At 42.7% G+C, this 20,259-nt stretch overlaps 1 protein-coding gene across 3 annotated transcripts; it reads left to right on the top strand.

Annotated features, from left to right (window-relative positions):
- On the top strand, nucleotides 1-18,450 carry LOC133620167 (nuclear distribution protein nudE homolog 1-like). Of its 3 annotated transcripts, none has more exons than XM_061981440.1 (8): nucleotides 1-196; nucleotides 718-861; nucleotides 1,084-1,237; nucleotides 6,368-6,516; nucleotides 6,581-6,717; nucleotides 6,784-7,002; nucleotides 7,071-7,156; nucleotides 17,901-18,027. In XM_061981440.1, exons 2-8 carry the CDS (start codon nucleotides 776-778, stop codon nucleotides 17,910-17,912), a joined length of 843 nt encoding a protein of 280 aa, XP_061837424.1. In that variant the 5' UTR covers nucleotides 1-196; nucleotides 718-775; the 3' UTR covers nucleotides 17,913-18,027. The 3 variants fall into 3 exon arrangements, with proteins under 3 accessions (XP_061837424.1, XP_061837422.1, XP_061837423.1); XM_061981438.1 differs by having other exon boundaries at nucleotides 4-196; nucleotides 17,997-18,450; XM_061981439.2 differs by having other exon boundaries at nucleotides 36-196; nucleotides 6,802-7,002; nucleotides 17,997-18,450.
- The last annotated feature ends 1,809 nt before the right edge of the window (nucleotides 18,451-20,259 follow it).

Genomic DNA, 20,259 nt, shown 5'->3' with positions numbered 1-20,259 from the left:
TTTTTTTGACTGACAAGTCAATCAGCAAATAAGAAGCGTGGTCGAGGCCGGCTGCGTAACTTGTGATTGGTGGATTCTTCAGGGCGATATAAATGGCAGCGTTTATTGTTCGCCGTCTCTCATTCAGTAGAAGACAACTTTGTTCCTGACTCCGGCTGAAAGTCTCTTCAAATATTTCCGAATTAATATCCAGCCGGTAAGTTTGGTCGTGATTGGAAAAGTCAGGCGAGGGCGTTGTTTTGTGTGTTTGTCGCTCTTTTACGGCACTTTGTCCAGTGAGAGCTGGTGTGTTTACGTGCGCTGGGATTTAAATGGTTAACTCCCAGCACGTCCAGATCACTTATTTGCATTTAAAAGCGAGCAACTTCTTTGTATTGGAGGCTTGCAGCTCAGTAAGCAACTCAAAGTAAGTATGGTGGATATTATATTGAATCCGTTATTTTTATTAAGTTTGGAAGCAATTAGCGAAGCTTTTATTTCTTTCTTGCATGTGTGCATCAGATTTTATAAGTGATTGTCTCCGTTTTCTCTTTGTGAATCTTATTAAATGTACTAAAATGAGGTGATTTTTTTTTATCAGGTTTTAAGCCGAATTTGAGAAAAAGTCCTAATCAGACATTTCTAGTCATTTCTGTGTACTATATACATGTTTTTTTTAATTGAAATTGACTAAATCTGACTCAAAGTGACTGCTTTCTGAATGAAATTCCATTGCAGGTGCAAAAGGAGTGACTGACCCACCACAGCAGGTCTGGTCCTTCAGAACTGGCTGAAGATGGGGGATCCGGACACTCCTGTGTTTGGGTCCTTGAAGGAAGAACTGGACTACTGGAAGGAGCGGGCTGCCAGGAACCAAGACAGGTTTTTGTTTCACTATTTCAGATGAGAAGGCTTTATTTATCTGGGATGAAAAGTGATATCTTGTGCGAGATCACTTGCTTGTTGTCACAGGGTTTGAAAAATAAAGCTCCCGAGACTGGAGGAATGTAGGAAGAATAACCAGCGTCTGTTGAAAAACAATATTTTACTTAATGTAACGTATCATAGGACACCATGGCCTGACCCTTTGACCTGTGTGTGCAGCGCGGAGGAGGCCCGGGAGGAGCTGCAGGAGTTCCAGCAGATGAGTCGCGACTACGAAGCCGAGCTGGAAGCCGAGCTCAAAGTGTGCGAGAAGCGAAACCGGGAGCTCCTCTCCGCCAACGAGCGCCTGCGCGCGGACGTGGAGAGCTACAAGGTAACGCTCGGTCATGTCCTCGCCGCCGCGGTGGCCTCGTGCTCGCTGTACTTTCCTCCTCGGGGGCGGGCTCGACCACAAAGAGCTCAACGGAACATTCTGTAACATAAAAACATCACAAGTTGACTAATTCTTTGTCAGTGTGCCAAACTGGAAAATGGAATGTTGATATTTGACACTTATGTTCACATTGTATTCAAGCGCCGGCTCAAAACATGACAAGATAATGCTTTAACAAAACATTTAATTAGAAGTTATAATAAACATTAGGTGATTACAGTGATAATTGGACCTTATTAGGGTGTGCACATGTACCTAATGAAGTGGACGTTTGATACATTTTTAAAGGGACTTAGACTTAGACAAACTTTATTGATCCACAAAGGAAATTGTTCCACACACATAAGACAGATCTTGTGAAACCGGTTTTTTTAAAGAGTCGTTAAAAAAACTGGCTTATAAATATAACTTCATAATAATAATAATAATTATTATAAATAAATAATATATTTTAAGCTGTTCTAAAATTATGTGGATCAGAATAATTTAAATACAGTAGGAAGGGGATTCATATGGCCTCATTCATCACCGTTTACCTGACTCATGAAACGTGACAAATTAGGGGGTTGCATTATCGACTTTTTAGCCGCCAGATAAATGATAAATGGGTTGTACTTGTATAGCGCTTTTCTACCTTCAAGGTACTCAAAGCGCTTTGACACTACTTCCACATTTACACACACATTCACACACTGATGGAGGGAGCTGCCATGCAAGGCGCTAACCAGCACCCATCAGGAGCAAGGGTGAAGTGTCTTGCTCAGGACACAACGGACATGACGAGGTTGGTACTAGGTGGGGATTGAACCAGGGACCCTCGGGTCGCGCACGGCCACTCTTCCACTGCGCCACGCCGTCAGATGGCAGTGTTGAATATTTTAAAGTGTGTTTTGTGGCAATTCAACTTTGACCACAGCGTCCGTTGCTAAGTAGAGTTTCGCTTTCCATCATTTTCAGCAGACTGCATCCCCCCCTTTTCCTCTCAGGCGAGATCCACCCAGGAATGGGGCCGTATGAATCCCTTCCCTACTGTATACACATTATTGAATTGGTAAAAAATATTCTGAAATAGTTGCAATAATTGTATTTATTTTTTACTGTAAATCAGGGGTCTCAAACATGCGGCCCGCGAGACGTTATTTTGCGGCCCCCACCTTAATATGAAAGTTTAATGTTAGTGCGGCCCGCAAGTTTTAGTGATGAGCAAAGACAATTCCAGGAAAAGTGGGAGATGCAATATTTCTTTGTTGAGCACAGGGGCACCCCGACGTGTCTTATTTGCAGAGAAAGTTGCGGTGCACAAGGAATACAATTTGAAACGTCATTATACAACTAGACATACTGAGGAGTATGCAAAATACCAGGGAGATGAGAGAGTGAACCGGGTTGCAAATTTTAAAACCAGTCTACCGAGGCAACAAGATTTCTTCAAGAAAGCAACCGAAAAGAGCGATGCAGCAGTCAAAGCTAGCTACATGGTGAGTGAGATGGTTGCTAGGGTGGGAAAGCCATTCAAAGAAGGTGAATTCATTAAAAAAAAGTGCATGTTAGATTTTTTTTAAAGAAATCTTTTCTTGCGGCCCAGCCTCACCCAGTTTCTGCATCCAGTGGCCCCCAGGTAAATTGAGTTTGAGACCCCTGCTCTAAATATTCTAGGTTGTGAGTTCAAACCCCGGCCGAGTCATACCAAAGACTATAAAAATGGGACCCATTACCTCCCTGCTTGGCACTCAGCATCAAGGGTTGGAATTGGGGGTTAAATCACCAAAAATGATTCCTGGGCGCAGCCACCGCTGCTGCCCACTGCTCCCCTCACCTCCCAGGGGGTGATCAAGGGTGATGGGTCAAATGCAGAGAATAATTTCGCCACACCTAGTGTGTGTGTGTGACAATCATTGGTACTTTAATTTTAACTTTAAAGTGGTCCCATATTCCCATGCTTTGGACAGTGATATCACTATTTTGACATTTTCCCTAACCTAAAGAACTTTGTAGCATTTTAATAATACAAATAACAAGAATAAAATGCATATAATTAATGTTTTTTAAAAGATACCTTTTTCAGTTCAGTTGTCAGTAGTCTGACATTTTTTGCATGTACATATAATCTGCTCGCAACTACGACTCGGTACTCATAGTTCACCTAAAAGAACCATTCAAAAGACTCTATTTGTTCACGCGCGTCACATCTCTAATTTGTGTGCATGCGGAGACAGAGGGGTTATTGTGGCCAGGAGGAGGCAGCTGATGACGCTGCAGGCGATGTCGTTGCATCCATATGACACATCCGATTAAGTCACAGGCTCACGTTGTTGCATACACGCCATAAGCTCCGCCTCCTGCTGCTGCTGACATCACATGGTCCTCTGTGCGGTGATCAGAAATCGGGTGTGTTACTATAGGATGTTAATGTCAGAGCGGACGTGATGATTGCTCAAAATACGTCCTCACGTTGAAGCGTTTGGCGGATGCTTCCTGTGTTTCTGTTTTTGACAAAACCTTCTTGGATTGAGGTGTTCCTGTCAAAGTGTGTGTGTGTGTGTGTGTGTGTGTGTGTGTGTGTGTGTGTGTGTGTGTTAGAGATGCGCGGATAGGCAATTTATTTCATCCGCAACCGCGTCAGAAAGTCGTCAACCATCCGCCATCCACCCGATGTAACGTTTGATCAGAACTGCACCCGCCCGCCATCCGCCCGATCTAATATAGATGATGCAAGGCATTAGTGAGCCTGCCAACTACTCCGGTTTTCCCGTAATTCGTACGGTTTTCATCAACCTATTCCGGGTTTTTCATTAATTTAAAAAAAAAAAAAAAGGGTGAAAACTACGCGAATTGCACCTTGTGCAGACAAGATTTTTCGATCGGACACGGAGGAATTAGGGATGTAAAAGACCACGTTGGGACAAAAAAACACAAGTCTAATGCCGTTGCTAGCGATACAAGTGGAAAACTTTCAACGTTTTTCGTCGCCCAAACAGATTCTTTGGATGTGATAAATGCCGAAGTTTTATTTACGGAGGCAATAATTGAGCATGGATTTCCAATCGCACTGGCTGATCACATGGGACAGTTAAATGTTTGTCATGCAACCTTTAAAAATCATTACGCGGTGATCGCGGTCCCAAAAATAAACTTTTCTTGCATGATAATGTCCAGAAAAATTCGCTTTATATTACTATAGAGTCCTTTTAACGAATGAGTTTGATGGTTTATCACAAACCTTAAATGAAAGAAGTCCTTTGTTCTCCTGCACCATGGCCTTGCTTCGTGTTTGGTGCGCACGCTTTATAACCTCACTGAGGTTATAAAGCTTTTGCCTGTTAAAGAAAGGAGACTGATCCAACGCAGCACAGACTTTCGCGTGCCACGCTGTCACGACCCAGACGCACACCAGTGCGCAATCATATGGGAGCCGCGCTAAGCGCACCTCCAAGCGCGTCTCGCTGCCGGCGACGGACGGGTATATGGGCCCGACGCTCCAGCGCCATCCATTTTCAGGGCTAGTTGATTCGGCAGGTGGGTTGTTACACACTCCTTAGCGGGTTCCGACTTCCATGGCCACCGTCCTGCTCTCTATATCAACCAGGGTGAGCCCCACCCCTTTCGTGAGCGCACTGCGCGCGGAGTGACCCCTGTTACGCGCCCCCGGCAACAGGGGTGGCGGGCAGGTAAGCTGCGCGGGCGGAGCGCGCGGAGTGACCCCTGTTACGAGGGGAGGTCCCATTTGGTCCAGGCTCCCTGGGACGCTAGTTCCACTGCTCTACAGTACAGTACATATATGACGGAATGGCACAGAATTTGCCGTAAATTCCGGACTATAAGCTACTAATTTTTTACTACTCTTTCTTTTTTTTTACTACACTTTGAACCCTGCGGCTTGTAAAACAGTGTGGCTAATTATGGATTGAAAAAATAAATAAGAGAAAAGACACTGAATAAGTGTTATTGTCTGTGCTTTGGCGCCACCATCTTTTAGACGGGTTTGCCCACTACAAGTGCTGCATTGCCCTTCTGTTTAGACTTAGCTTCCAACCGGAAGTACAAGTGCCGTTCCATCTTCTAGCCGTCCATGGCGTTTTTGCTCGTATGGATTCTTCATTCCATCACTCCAAGCAATGTTTGTAAGTTTTACAATATAACTAAAACAATTCTTACTTTGCGTTCAGACTGAAGTCGCATTTGAAAAGATCAGGACTACCTCTTGAATCTGATGCCAGAAGATCAGATTTGGAGCATTTAGACTGGCAAAAAACAACAACTTGAGGGCAAAAAAAAGTGCGATTTGGTATTGCAGTGTAAACTGGGCCAAAGTTGGCAACATTGCACGGCACCAGAAGAATATTACTGGAGGGGGCGTGGCTACAGGATGAGGTCGCCAAATGGGAATTGTTGTCGGACTTCTTTACATGTTATAGAATTTTGACATGACATTTTCAATGATAGGCTGCACGGTGGTAGAGGGGGTAGTGCATCTGCCTCACAATACGAAGGTCCTGAGTAGTCCTGAGTTCAATCCCGGGCTCGGGATCTTTCTGTATGGAGTTTGCATGTTCTCCCCGTGACTGCGTGGATTTCCTCCGAGTACTCAGGCTTCTTCCCACCTCCAAAGACATGCACCTGGGGATAGGTTGATTGGCATCACTAAATTGGACCTAGTGTGTGAATGTTGTCTGTCTATCTGTGTTGGCCCTGCGATGAGGTGGCGACTTGTCCAGGGTGTACCCCGCCTTCCGCCCGATTGTAGCTGAGATAGGGTCCAGCGACCTTTTAAGGGAATAAGCGGTAGGAAATGGATGGATGGATTTTCAATGATGAAGGGCAGCACGGTGGAACAGGGCTTAGTGCATGTGCCTCACAATACGAAGGTCCTGCGTTCAATCCCGGGCTCGGTATCTTTCTGTGTGGAGTTTGCATGTTCTCCCCGTGACTGCGTGGGTTCCCTCCGAGTACTCCGGCTTCCTCCCGCCTCCGAAGACATGCACCTGGGGATAGGTTGATTGGCAACACTAAATTGGCCCTAGTGTGTGAATGTGTTGTGACTCCGCCTCCTCCTCCTCCTCTTCCCGCCAGGAGAAGTACGAGACGCGGCACTCGGAGGCCTGCTGTCAGATCTCGGTCCTGGAGGGCGAGCTGGCCGACGCCACGTCCGTCCGAGACCAGCTCCACAATTACGTCAGGGAACTGGAGCAGGCCAACGACGACCTGGAGAGGGCCAAGAGGTCAGCCGGGGGTCGTGAACGCTGCAAGTATTTGTTTACATTGTTTACTGTGTGTGTGCCCTAGGGCCACGGTCATGTCGCTGGACGACTTTGAGCTGAGGACAAACCAGGTCATCGAGAGGAACGCCTTCCTGGAGAGCGAGCTGGACGAAAAGGAGAATCTTCTGGAGTCGGTCCAGAGGCTGAAGGATGAGGCTCGAGGTGGGCGGAGTCTAACAATCTCTTATGAAGACAGCCATCTTTTTTTTCTTTTTTTTTCTTAAACAGAGCATTTGTTTTTTGAAGACTTGAAGCAGGAGCTGGCGGTGCAGCAGAAACAAATACTCGACAAGCCCAGAGCCTCCATCAATGGCGTGCCCAGAGAGCCTTCACCATCACCATCATCATCATCATCATCACCGTCACCTTTATCATCCACCACGGCACCTTACCCCACTCCGCCCCTCACCCCTCTGGCCACGCCTGAGCGGACCTCCCTCCGAAGAGGTGAGTGGTACGTGTTTCATCTCTTTGACTTGTTGAATTACTTTGGTTTTTTTTGGTGGTTTTGTCAGGTGAAAGTCTGCCAGGTGGTTCTCTGAGCACATCGTCCAGGATCTCAGCACTCAACATCGTCAACGAGCTGCTCAGGAAAGTCGGGGTAAGTGAGACTCGTCGGATCAGGGGCTGGGCGATACGGCTGAAAACTGTATCCCGATATCGGTGTCTGTCGATAGGGGTGTCAAAAAAAATAGTTTTTCTCAAATTAATTGAGATTCTTGTTTGAAACGATTCCCAATCAATTAAAACAAATCTCAATGATTTAAAATAAAAATCTGTCCTGTCCAGCCACTCAAATCATATAGTTGATGTAGATGATCATATCTGCTGTACATATTTACTTTAGAAAAGAGAAATGTTGGATACTTCTCTTGTTGCCTTATTTGTATTTGACTTTATTAAATGTTTGGGTAGGTCATAAATCTGTGGTGCGGGGGTGTATTAGTGCCCAAGACATGGGTAACTTACACATCTGTGAAGGCACCATTAATGCTGAAAGGTACATACAGATTTTGGAGCAACATATGTTGCCATCCAAGTAACATTATCATGGACGCCCCTGCTTATTTCAGCAAGACAATGCCAAACCACATATTACAACAGCGTGGCTTCATAGTACCATACCATACCATACCAACTTTATTTATAAAGCCCTTTAAAGACAAGCACAGTTGAAAAACAAAGGGCTGTACACCACAAAGAAATGGAGGCAAAGGACAGACTAAAAAATAACATTTAAAACAGAAATAAAAATACACATTTAAAAAGCAAATATAAATTACCCTAAGAACAGTTTGTTAGATAAAAACAGTTTAAAAGTTAAAAAGTATAATAGTAAAAGAGTGTGGGTACTAGACTGGCCTGTCTGTAGTCCAGACCTGTCTCCAATCGAAATGTGTGGCGCATTCTGAAGCCTAAAATACGAATGAACAATTTAAGTTGTACATCAAGCAAGAATGGGAAATAATTCCACCTGAAAAGATTCAAAAATTGGTCTCCTCAGTTCCCAAACATTTACTGAGTGTTGTTAAAAGGAAAGGCCATGTAACACAGTGATGAACATGCCCTTTCCCAACTACTTTGGCATGTGTTGCAGCCACAAAAAATGCACCTGTGCCAACTTTTTTGCAATGCAAAAAAAAAAAAGTTTCTCAGTTCCAACATTAAATATCTTGTCTTTGCGGTCTATTCAATTGAATATAGGTTGAAAAGGATTTGCAAATCATTGTATTGTCTTTATTTACCATTTACACAACGTGCCAACTTCACTGGTTTTGGGTTTTGTAATATGTTTTATCAGAGCAGTTTGTCTATTTTATGGAGGAATGTAGTTAATCCTAGGACTGGCACCCAATGTTATTAAAGTATATATTTTGAATCTGAATCAAAAATCGAATCATGTGGTGCTCAAAGATTCACAGCCCTATCGGTCGATATCGATAATTATTTTTTCTGGCTTATGGGGGGGGAAATAAAAGGACAAAGAGAACAATATATTGAATGTAAACCTTTTTCTTCAAAATGTGACCTTCCTCTGATTATAATCCCCTCGGCTATCAAAGCAGAAAGGAAATGTCAACACAAGCATGGAAAACACTCAGTGTAAACTACATTGTAAAATCACATTGAACTTCTTAAAATGAATGCAAGAAATGCTTGAAGTGTAACAAAAGTAAACAGCGAGAAACATGAGAAGGACTATTTTCTGCAGGTTTAATGCCAGGAAGTTACTTCTGTGCTCTAAAGGGTGAGCGTGACTAAGGTAGTGTGGCATTACCGGTCTTGGTGGGTACGAGCACCTTGCATCATTTACAGACCACATTGGTCTGACTACTGTACCTTTGGGGAAAAATCACAAAAAGTGCCATACTTTCTGGGTGACTTTTTCTTTTTTAATCCCCCCCCACCTGTGTGTGTGTGTGTGTGTGTGTGTGTGCAGGGGGTAGGGGGTCTCTCTCTCACCCTCTGTCTGCGCCTTGTTGATGTGGGTGGCTTTTGCTTTTTTTGATTGTTTATTATTGTAGCAATATGGTTAAGAATTTCTGATCATTTGTAAGGGCACCATAGAGGCATTGTGTGTTGCCAGGGCAGCACACACAGCACAGTTCTGCTTGTCAAACACAACGTTGATCCATCACCTCCTTATGTTTTGATATACCGTATTTTCCGCACTATTAGCCGCACCTAAAAACCACAAATTTACTCAAAAGCTGACAGTGCGGCTTATAACCCGGTGCGCTTTATATATGGATTAATATTAAGATTCATTTTCATAAAGTTTAGGTCTCGCAACTACGGTAAACAGCCGCCATCTTTTTTCCCCGTAGAAGAGGAAGTGCTTCTTCTTCTACGGCAAGCAACCGCCAAGGTAAGCACCCGCCCCCATAGAAGAGGAAGCGCTTCTTCTTCTACTGTAAGCAACCACCCGCCCCCGTAGAAGAAGAAGAAGCGTGCGGATATTACGTTTCATTTCCTTTGTGTGTTTACATCTGTAAAGACCACAAAATGGCTCCTACTAAGCGACAGGTTTCCGGTTCATGAAAAGACGCAATCTCTCCATCCGCACACGGACTACTATTTCACAGCAACTGCCTAAAGACTTTCAAGAAAAGCTGGCTACTTTCCGTGCATATTGTAAAAACAAGATAGCTGAAAAAAAGATCCGGCCAGAGAACATTATCAACATGGACGAGGTTCCACTGACTTTTGATATTCCTGTGAACCGCACTGTGGATACAACGGGAGCACGTACGGTGAATATTCGCACCACAGGGAATGAGAAGTCATCCTTCACTGTGGTTCTAGCTTGCCATGCTAATGGCCAGAAACTTCCACCCGTGGTGATATTCAAAAGGAAGACCTTGCCAAAAGAGACCTTTCCAGCCGGCGTCATCATAAAAGCTAACTCGAAGGGATGGATGGATGAAGAAAAGATGAGCGAGTGGTTAAGGGAAGTTTACGCGAAGAGGCCGGGTGGCTTTTTTCACGCAGCTCCGTCCATGTTGATATACGACTCCATGCGCGCCCACATCACGCTGGTTTTTAATATATTATTAAAGTTTGACTGACCTATCTGACTGTTTTTTTGACATTCCTTTAGCGCAGTTAGATGCGGCTTATAACACGGGGCGGCTTATAGGTGGACAAAGTTTTGAAATATGCCGTTCATTGAAGGCGCGGCTTATAACCCAGGGCGGCTTATGGTGCGGAAAATACGGTACATTACTGTATGGCACTTTTTATAACCTTTTGTTGAGGCCAGAACCAATTCATGTTTTGTTTCTCTCGGGGAAACTCTGCTTCACTATACCAACTCTTCCATTTACGAACCATGTTCAAGAACCAATTAAGTTCGTAAAACGAGGTTCTACCGTGTTTGACAGTATTGCAGGAAATATATTTACGAGGAAGTGTTTGAACAACTGTCTCATTAAACTGTTTGTTTCTTGTGTAGACGAAGCAGGAAAGTGTAACAATACATCAACTATTTAATGATCAAACTACACAATTGTTGTAGCTCAGACCGACTTCCTGATCCTGTCTAGTGCTATGCCTTCTGGGTAATGTAGTATATAAACATTTACCTCCATATGTATTTATATATTTACCTTTTTTTTTTATCCAGCGTCAGGCAATTTAGAACATATTTTCATTTGCAATGCTGACCCAGCAAAGAGGCAGTATTTACATGTTAGAGATGTTGAAGTGTGATGACAATCTCCCGTTTACCAAGAAATAGTGTTTTTTCTTTCTGGGGAGGCCTGGCTCGGTTGATAGAGCAGCCGTGAGGGTTCCAGGTTCGATACCCGCTTCCGCCAACCTAGTCAGTGCTGTTGTTTCCTCTAACAAGACACTTCACCCACCTGCTCCTAGTGCGGTCACTAGAAAAAAGCGCTATATAAATATAATTCACTTCACCTCTATGACTATTCGTTCAGTATTTTGGTAACAAGCTCGGAGTATATTCTTCTACTGCCATCGAGTGTCTACTTTTAACTGTGCAAGAAAATGAGTAAAACCTCAATACTGTATTTGTTTTCCGATTTTAGATGGAATCTAGTGCTTTTTTTTAGAATAATGTTACAGGGAACATTTAAAACATTGATAACTATTTAAAATCAACAATTCAATATGTTTGAAAAAAGTAAGCCTTAGAATATCGCAGCTTTGGCTGCAACTTTCTGAAAAAGCTGCTGCAAATTCAGGCGTTGCACAAAATGAATCAAATCAAATCAAATCAACTTTATTTATAGAGCACATTTAAAATTTACCACAGGGGTAGCCAAAGTGCTGTACAATGAGCAGGTTAAAAGATAAAACGAGTACCGAGCAAACACAACACAACACAAACAGAACACGATAAAAAATAAATAATTAAAATAGAATGAATAAAAACATAAAAACAGGATCACAGCAGGTGTATTATGGGGCGCCATTGCAGGATGGATATCACTCAGTGTTAAAAGCCATGGAATAAAAGTATGTTTTTAAGAGAGATTTAAAAACAGGAAGAGAGGAGGCTTGTCTAACACTCAGGGGTAGGTCGTTCCAGAGCTTGGGAGCAGCAACGGCGAAAGCTCTGTCACCTCTAAGCTTCAGCCTTGTGTCAGGGACCGTCAACAGCAGCTGATCTTAAGGATCGGGTGGGGCAGTAAGGCTGAAGGAGGTCGGAGAGATAGGTTGGCGCGAGGTTGTGTAGACATTTAAAAACAAATAAAAGGAGTTTAAAATGTATTCGGTAACGCACAGGGAGCCAGTGAAGGGACGCTAAAATAGGGGTGATGTGCTCACGTCTGCGGGTCTGTGTTAGCAGACGAGCAGCAGAGTTCTGCACGAGCTGCAGGCGGGCGAGGGAGGCCTGGCTAATGCCTACATACAGGGCATTACAATAATCAAGACGAGTCGAGATAAAAGCGTGGATTAATTTCTCAAGATCATGTCTTGATAGAAGCGGTTTCACTTTCGCTATTTGGCGTAATTGATAAAAGCTTTTTTGAACGACGCTGGTGATTTGTTTTTCGAATTTAAAATCTGAGTCAAACTTTACCCCCAGTAAAATGCACAAGTCAGTCCTTGAGGGACTGACTTGTGCATTTGTTTTGGATCCTGCAGCATTTTCCTGTTGCATGTTTTTATTTTTATTTGATCACTTCTGTTTGGACTTTGCTGCTTGCAAAGATGTCACTTAAATCAGGTGTCCAAAGTGCGGCCCGCAGCTAAGTTTTTTTTAACAGTCTGCAGCACATTTTAGAAATACTATATCTAAAATGTAATAATTAAAATACATAAGTATAAATAATAAAAAATGGAATAATAGCGCAAATGGGTCAAATGTAGCAACATCGACTTTTTTCTTTAAAGCTCAAATGATAAACGCTATCAAATCTTTTTAAGAATTGAAATATTTGTATTTTATTTTGTCTTCGCCATATAAATAACAAAGTGTCATTTGACAGAGGGCATCAAATAAAAAGTTGATTTAGAGATTTAAGTGTTGAAAGTAGAAAAAAAGTATTATTATTATTAGTGGAGATCCCCAATAATCTTAGTGGGATTTTTTTTTTTAAACAGTCAATGAATTATAATCAATAGGATTAAGAATTATTTACCTATTTAAAGCTCCAGTTACAGTACTTTGACTTTTTTTAGGGAGGTAATCGTGCATGTTTTGTGTTTGCCATAAAAAAGAGGGTTTTCTTCAACAAAGTAAGAGCTAAAGTTTTTTTGTTTGTTTTTTAACACTTTTGAGTAAGGCTATTTTTAGATGAATAATTTTAGTGGAATTTAAAAGTAAAAATAAACTAAAAATACTTTTGTTGCTCAAAACATTATGAATTAAAATCAATGTTGGTAACACTTTAGTATGGGGAACATATTCACCATTAATTAGTTGCTTATTAACGTGCAAATTAGTAACATATTGGCTCTTAGTTATTAAGTACTTATTAATGCCTTATTCTGCATGGCCTTATTATACAACCAGTAAGCCATTAACTAAGAGTCTTTTCTCAATAACCTCAGAATTATTGCTTATTAGTAACCCTAACCCTTATATGTTCCCCTAGTGTCCAAATAACTCTAAATTAAGCCGATAACACTTTAGTATGGGGAACATATTCACCATTAATTAGTTGCTTATCAACACATGTTCCCCATACCTCAATGTTATGAATTATTGACTTATTAAGGCTCCATTACTTCACATTAAATATTCCACTTTGAAAACTTTTGGGGAATTTTTTTGCACAATTTTGTTTTTGCCATAAAAATGGTTTTCTTTCAAAAAAAAGGGTATAAAATATAAATATATATATTAATTTTATTTTGACAAAGGTAACATTTTTTAAAGCAAACAATAGAACAAGAACCCCACCAGCAAGCGTATGTTACCATTAGTGGTTTAACCCAACACATTTGTTTTACAACTGTCTTTTATTCACAATTATGACGTTTATGTAAACAATTTTTTTTTTTTCAGGCCCGAAATTAAATGATTGATGTTTACAGCTGTCACAAGTCAACACGTACGTGCGCACATACAAAAACAGTCCAGGAGAAGCGACAAACAATTTTCAGTCATGTTGTGGTTATGACAGAATATACATTCAATGACTACTAACGCTAGCTATCTAAATTGCTATTATTGGCTTAAAGCTGGGCTCTCCTATTTCTGGGGCTGAGGTTGCTGAGGTAGTTAAAAAGCTCCTCAGTGGCAAGGCCCCGGGGGTGGATGAGATCCGCCCGGAGTTCCTTAAGGCTCTGGATGCTGTAGGGCTGTCTTGGTTGACAAGACTCTGCAGCATCGCGTGGACATCGGGGGCAGTACCTCTGGATTGGCAGACCGGGGTGGTGGTTCCTCTCTTTAAAAAGGGGAACCGGAGGGTGTGTTCTAACTATCGTGGGATCACACTCCTCAGCCTTCCCGGTAAGGTCTATTCAGGTGTACTGGAGAGGAGGCTACGCCGGATAGTCGAACCTCGGATTCAGGAGGAACAGTGTGGTTTTCGTCCTGGTCGTGGAACTGTGGACCAGCTCTATACTCTCGGCAGGGTCCTTGAGGGTGCATGGGAGTTTGCCCAACCAGTCTACATGTGCTTTGTGGACTTGGAGAAGGCATTCGACCGTGTCCCTCGGGAAGTCCTGTGGGGAGTGCTCAGAGAGTATGGGGTTTCGGACTGTCTGATTGTGACGGTCCGCTCCCTGTATGATCAGTGTCAGAGCTTGGTTCGCATTGCCGGCAGTAAGTCGGACACGTTTCCGGTGAGGGTTGGACTCCGCCAAGGCTGCCCTTTGTCACCGATTCTGTTCATAACTTTTATGGACAGAATTTCTAGGCGCAGTCAAGGCGTTGAGGGGATCCGGTTTGGTGGCTGCAGGATTAGGTCTCTGCTTTTTGCAGATGATTTGGTCCTGATGGCTTCATCTGGCCAGGATCTTCAGCTCTCACTGGATCGGTTCGCAGCTGAGTGTGAAGCGACTGGGATGAGAATCAGCACCTCCAAGTCCGAGTCCATGGTTCTCGCCCGGAAAAGGGTGGAGTGCCATCTCCGGGTTGGGGAGGAGATCTTGCCCCAAGTGGAGGAGTTCAAGTACCTCGGAGTCTTGTTCACAAGTGAGGGAAGAGTGGATCGTGAGATCGACAGGCGGATCGGTGCGGCGTCTTCAGTAATGCGGACGCTGTATCGATCCGTTGTGGTGAAGAAGGAGCTGAGCCGGAAGGCAAAGCTCTCAATTTACCGGTCGATCTACGTTCCCATCCTCACCTATGGTCATGAGCTTTGGGTTATGACCGAAAGGACAAGATCACGGGTACAAGCGGCCGAAATGAGTTTCCTCCGCCGGGTGGCGGGGCTCTCCCTTAGAGATAGGGTGAGAAGCTCTGTCATCCGGGGGGAGCTCAAAGTAAAGCCGCTGCTCCTCCACATCGAGAGGAGCCAGATGAGGTGGTTCGGGCATCTGGTCAGGATGCCACCCGAGCGCCTCCCTAAGGAGGTGTTTAGGGCATGTCCGACCGGTAGGAGGCCACGAGGAAGACCCAGGACACGTTGGGAAGACTATGTCTCCCGGCTGGCCTGGGAACGCCTCGGGATCCCCCGGGAGGAGCTGGACGAAGTGGCTGGGGAGAGGGAAGTCTGGGCTTCCCTGCTTAGGCTGCTGCCCCCGCGACCCGACCTCGGATAAGCGGAAGAAGAAGATGGCTTAAAGCTAAAGCTAGTGCATGTGTTAACGTCCGTACGTACGTTGTTACGTCATTACGTCTTAGAAGCAGTGAGAGGGCGTGATATACATTGGAAAGTTGTAAACAACCCATTTTAATAAATTTAATAAAAATAAATTTTTTTTTTTTACATTTTTATGATTGTACTGCAAAAAGTCAGTGTTCAAAAACAAGACAAAAAAATACAAAAATTAGGGGTATTTTAATTGAACTAAGCAAAATTATCTGCCAATAGAACAAGAAAATATGGCTTGTCAAGACTTTCCAAGACAATTAAAATTAGCTAACCTCAATGAACCCAAAAATACCTTTTAAAATTAGTTTATTCTCACTAATAACAAGTGCACTTTTCTTGGTAGAAAAAAAAAAAAGAGACCTTTTTGCTCAATATGTTGAAAAATATTCTTAAATTAATTAAATGCTAGTGCCATTATCTTGACATAATGATATGCGCTGGGCATTACATTTCTTGAAACCAGCAAATTTATACTAAAAACTAGTTTATTTTTCTTAATGGAAAGGCAACCGCTTGTTACTCTCGGGGTCTCATAGCCGCTCAAACAAATCATATGGTCTAAAAATGCATTTTTCCATCGATAACATGACATCATCGCACCAAGTGCGTGCACTTTCAGTCAATTAGTGCGTATATATACAGCCCGGCCCCCGGCCAAAACATTTTTTTTTTGTAATTTTGAAGAATTCATCTGAATGTGCATGAACTATTTCTGTTAAATAGTTTGAAATGTTTAAATATTAACTGTCCGTTTACTGTACTGTGCCAACTGTACTACTTTATGAGGGCGTATTTAGGGCCCGCCATGGCCCATTGCAAAAGGACTCCCACAGGGAGTCCTTATGCAATGGGACATAAGGACCTATTGAATTTCTAAGGTTTTATTATTATTATTATTATTATTATTATTATTCTTCCGCAGCTTTGCGCACTACTTTGACCCCCTTAACATGCTTCAAAACTCACCAAATTTTACACACACATCAGTAATATACAGCAAAACTTTTTATCAAAGAACCAAACTTCAAAACTCAAATTTGCGCTGTAGCGCCCCCTAGGAAAAAAAAAAACTAGACTGCCTGTAACTCCCACTAGGAAGGTCGGAAAAATATGAAACAAAATCCTCTATGTAGGTCTGACTTAGACCTTGTTCTCATAATTGTATGTCTTCGGGCTAAAATCAACAGGAAGTTGGCAATTCCCCCTTCAAGACAAAAAAGTACTAAAAACAGTCACTTTTGCCTCTTTGCGCTGTAATTTGACCCCCTTAACATGCTTCAAAACTCACCAAACTTTACACACACATCAGGACTGGCTAAAACTGTGATCTAATGAAAAAAACCTAACCCCAAATCTACAAATTGTGCTCTACAGCAATTTTTTAATAAAACGGACAAAAAACTGCTCCTCGGAAGAAAAAAACTACAAAACTGCCTGTAACTCCCACTGGGAAGGTCGGAGAGACATGAAACAAAAACCTCTCCGTAGGTCTCACTTACACCTACATTTCATAAATTGACAACCCCCAGCAAAAATATACAGGAAGTTTGCTATTCCCCCTTCAACACAACATTTTTGTAAAAACCCGTCACCTTTCTTCAAACATTATCTCCTCTGAGCGCGTTTGTTGTTTCGCCTTCAAACTAACACAGGAGAGAGATTGAACCCTTCTGATTAAAAGTTGGTGAAAGAGTTGTGATACCTGCTCCGGTTTTGATTTTATGACCCTTCAAAGACCCGCTGCACTGATGCTCCTGCGGTGCTGTTTTTTTAAGATGGCTGCTCAAAAGCAGGAAGCACCAACGTGCCCACACAATGCAGACAAGGTAGGTACACTAGACAAAAGTCTTGGGACACTTCAGACTAAAAGTAGACAAAAGTATTGGGGCACTTAGGACTAGCACCTGCCAAATACGCGGGCCCGAACAACGCTGCTTGCAGCTTTAATTTCTATTGTTTCATTGAAAATAAAACCGCAAAGTCCATTTGGCTGTCATCCGTTTTAATAGTGAGACACAATTGTGTCAGTCATGTTTTGTTTTTTGTTTTCATGCTTGAAATAAGAAATTATTAATTTAAAAAAGTAGTTTTATACTTGTGAGTGTTGATGACACAGCTTTGCAACAGTTGATATTCTAGTTTCAAGCATGGTTTACTCAATATAGGTCATAAAATCTCAGCTACAAGCTGCAATATCTTACTGAGATAATTTAGGACCAAAACCCTTAAAAGAAGAAAAACACTTAAAATCTGCTTAGTGAGAAGAATTATTTTATCAGAAAGAAAATAAGCAAATATCACCCTTATTTGAGATATTTAATCTTACTTAGATTTCAGTTTTTGCAGTGTGTGCCCCTTCCGGGTCCCCGGGACTAAACCTAAGGGGAGCCCTAAAGGTTTATATAAAAAAAACAAATAAAACCTTTTATTGTATTGGTTTTGTAAATGAAAAGTGTCAAAATGGCCGCCACATGCATTAATTGTTCAGTCTGGACACTCCTGCCTTAATTGGTCCAACAGTTCTAATTTCTTTAGTCCAAATGCATTCTTGTTCATGTTTCTTCTCGTGACAGACATTTTTCTAACGTAAAATATGTGCCTTGCTCCAAGGCTGGGAAGTGATGCTGAAAAGATCCCGTCAGGACACCCAGACCACATTGAGCCTGGTCTGGATTCTTGGTCCTAACCGTTTCCTGTCTGCTGCAGAACCTGGAGTCCAAGCTGGCGTTGTGCAGAGACCACGTCCGCGATCAGCCGCTCGGTCGGAGAATCCAGGCTCCCAAAGCGGGGCCCCACCTAGACTCCGCCCACCGACCAGGAGGTCGGTATCCATCTTGACCACGTTCTCGCCGGTTCTGGTTTTTGGACTTGCTGCTGTGTGATTTGTCCTTCCTTGTTGTGCGACACACAAACGTTCTTACGAGTCAGCGCTCGCACTTCCTCTAGCTGACCAACCGCTCGTTACGTAACCTCTGACCAGCGGGGACACGCCCACTTTCCTTTTTGTCCAACACTGTTCTGGAAAAGTGACATTTTAACGACTTTCACTTTTGAGAAGAAATGCACTTTTTTTCCCCACTGATGTCCAACCCTTTGTGGCCACTTTTGGTACTGCGCGGAAAAACTGCCTTCCTTAATGTTGTTTTAAAAAAAAATAAAATGTAATAAATGCTGAACTTCTTTTTAAAGTCTCTCTGAATAAAAGAATTGACTTCAGATCCAGCACTTCATTTATCTTGTATTTAACAACTCTCCATCTCACTGCATCATTTAAGGCGGCCTGTGAAAGCTTTGAGGTAATATGCCTCAAAGTACTTTATTTTTTAGTACAAAATGTATTCGTTCTCTTCAGTTTGACAGAAAAAAAAACATGTATTGCATATCTTTTAAACTGCAATATTAAATGCAAATCACCAAAAATTATTCCTGGGCGCGGCCACTGCTACTGCTCCCCTCACCTCCAAGGGTCATGGGTCAAATGCAAATAATAATTTCGCCACACCTAGTGTGTGTGGGATAGAGATGCGCGGATAGGCAAATATTTCATCCGCAACCGCATCAGAAAGTCGTCAACCATCCGCAATCCACCCGATCTAACATTTGATCAGAACTGCATCCGCCCGCCATCCGCCCGGTATATCTAATATAGACGATGCAAGGCATTAGTGAGGCACCTGCCAACTACTCCGGTTTTCCCGTAATTCGTACGGTTTTCATCAACCTATTCCGGGTTACGGGTGCAGTGATAAAAAATAAGTTTTTTCTTTAATTTAAAAAAAAAAGGGTGAAAACTACGCGAATTGCACCTTGTGCAGACAAGATTTTTCGATCGGACACGGAGGAATTAGCGATGTAAAAGACCACTTTGGGACAAAAAAACACAAGTCTAATGCCGTTGCTAGCGATACAAGTGGAAAACTTTCAACGTTTTTCGTCGCCCAAACAGATTCTTTGGATGTGATAAATGCCGAAGTTTTATTTACGGAGGCAATAATTGAGCATGGACTTCCAATCGCACTGGCTGATCACATGGGACAGTTACATGTTTGTAATGCAACCTTTAAAAATCATTACGCGGTGATCGCGGTCCCAAAAATAAACTTTTCTTGCATGATAATGTCCAGAAAAATTCGCTTTATATTACTATAGAGTCCTTTTAACGAATGAGTTTGATGGTTTATCACAAACCTTAAATGAAAGAAGTCCTTTCTTCTCCTGCACCTGCATGCACTTTGGCCTTGCTTCCTGTGTGGTGCGCAATCCTGTCGGCTGTATTTCACAGCACGACATACTGTTAAAAGTGTTTATACTATTTATGCTTTCAAGTCCAAGTTGAAGAAATCTTGTTAAATGTTGACAGCATAACTACCAAAATACAGAAGTATGTCCTTAATATTTTTGCAGTGCTATTTCTGTTGAAAAGTTAAAATGATTACATTAGAGATGTGATGTGCCACTTTTCAAAGTGTCTGATGGCTTAAATTAATTTTCATTAATTTTTCATATTTTGAATTCTTTTGAAAGGCTTACAAAAAACTACATTTGAATTGTAATTCCATGCTATTGACAGGACTATTAATTTTAATGAAGTTAGCTTACCATGTTTACAGTATGATCATTGTGATAGAAATGTGAATTTCGGGGGGTGGCGGGCAGGTAAGCTGCTTACCTGCTGCGCGTGACGCCGGCCGCGGCGAAGGCGGACGAGGCGGGGTGTCGGTGCGGTGGGCGCGGTAGTGACCCTGGACATGCGTCGGGCCCTTCTCGCGGATCGCCTCAGCTACGGCTCCCGGTGGGGCCCTCTCGGGGGAAGGGGCCTCGGTCCCGGACACCGGCGAGGCGTCCCTTCTCCGCTCCGTAAAAGTGTCCATCTCTTTTCTTTTTTTTTCTTCTGTTGTGGCATATGCAGCAGGTGCCTGCTCGTTTTTCGTATGTGGGTAACAACATTTAACTATGTATATATATTTCC

This window comes from Nerophis lumbriciformis, linkage group LG24 (assembly GCF_033978685.3).
Source record: "Nerophis lumbriciformis linkage group LG24, RoL_Nlum_v2.1, whole genome shotgun sequence".
In the NCBI taxonomy this organism is placed as follows: Eukaryota; Metazoa; Chordata; class Actinopteri; order Syngnathiformes; family Syngnathidae; genus Nerophis; species Nerophis lumbriciformis.
This window is presented reverse-complemented; position numbering and strand designations above follow the sequence as displayed.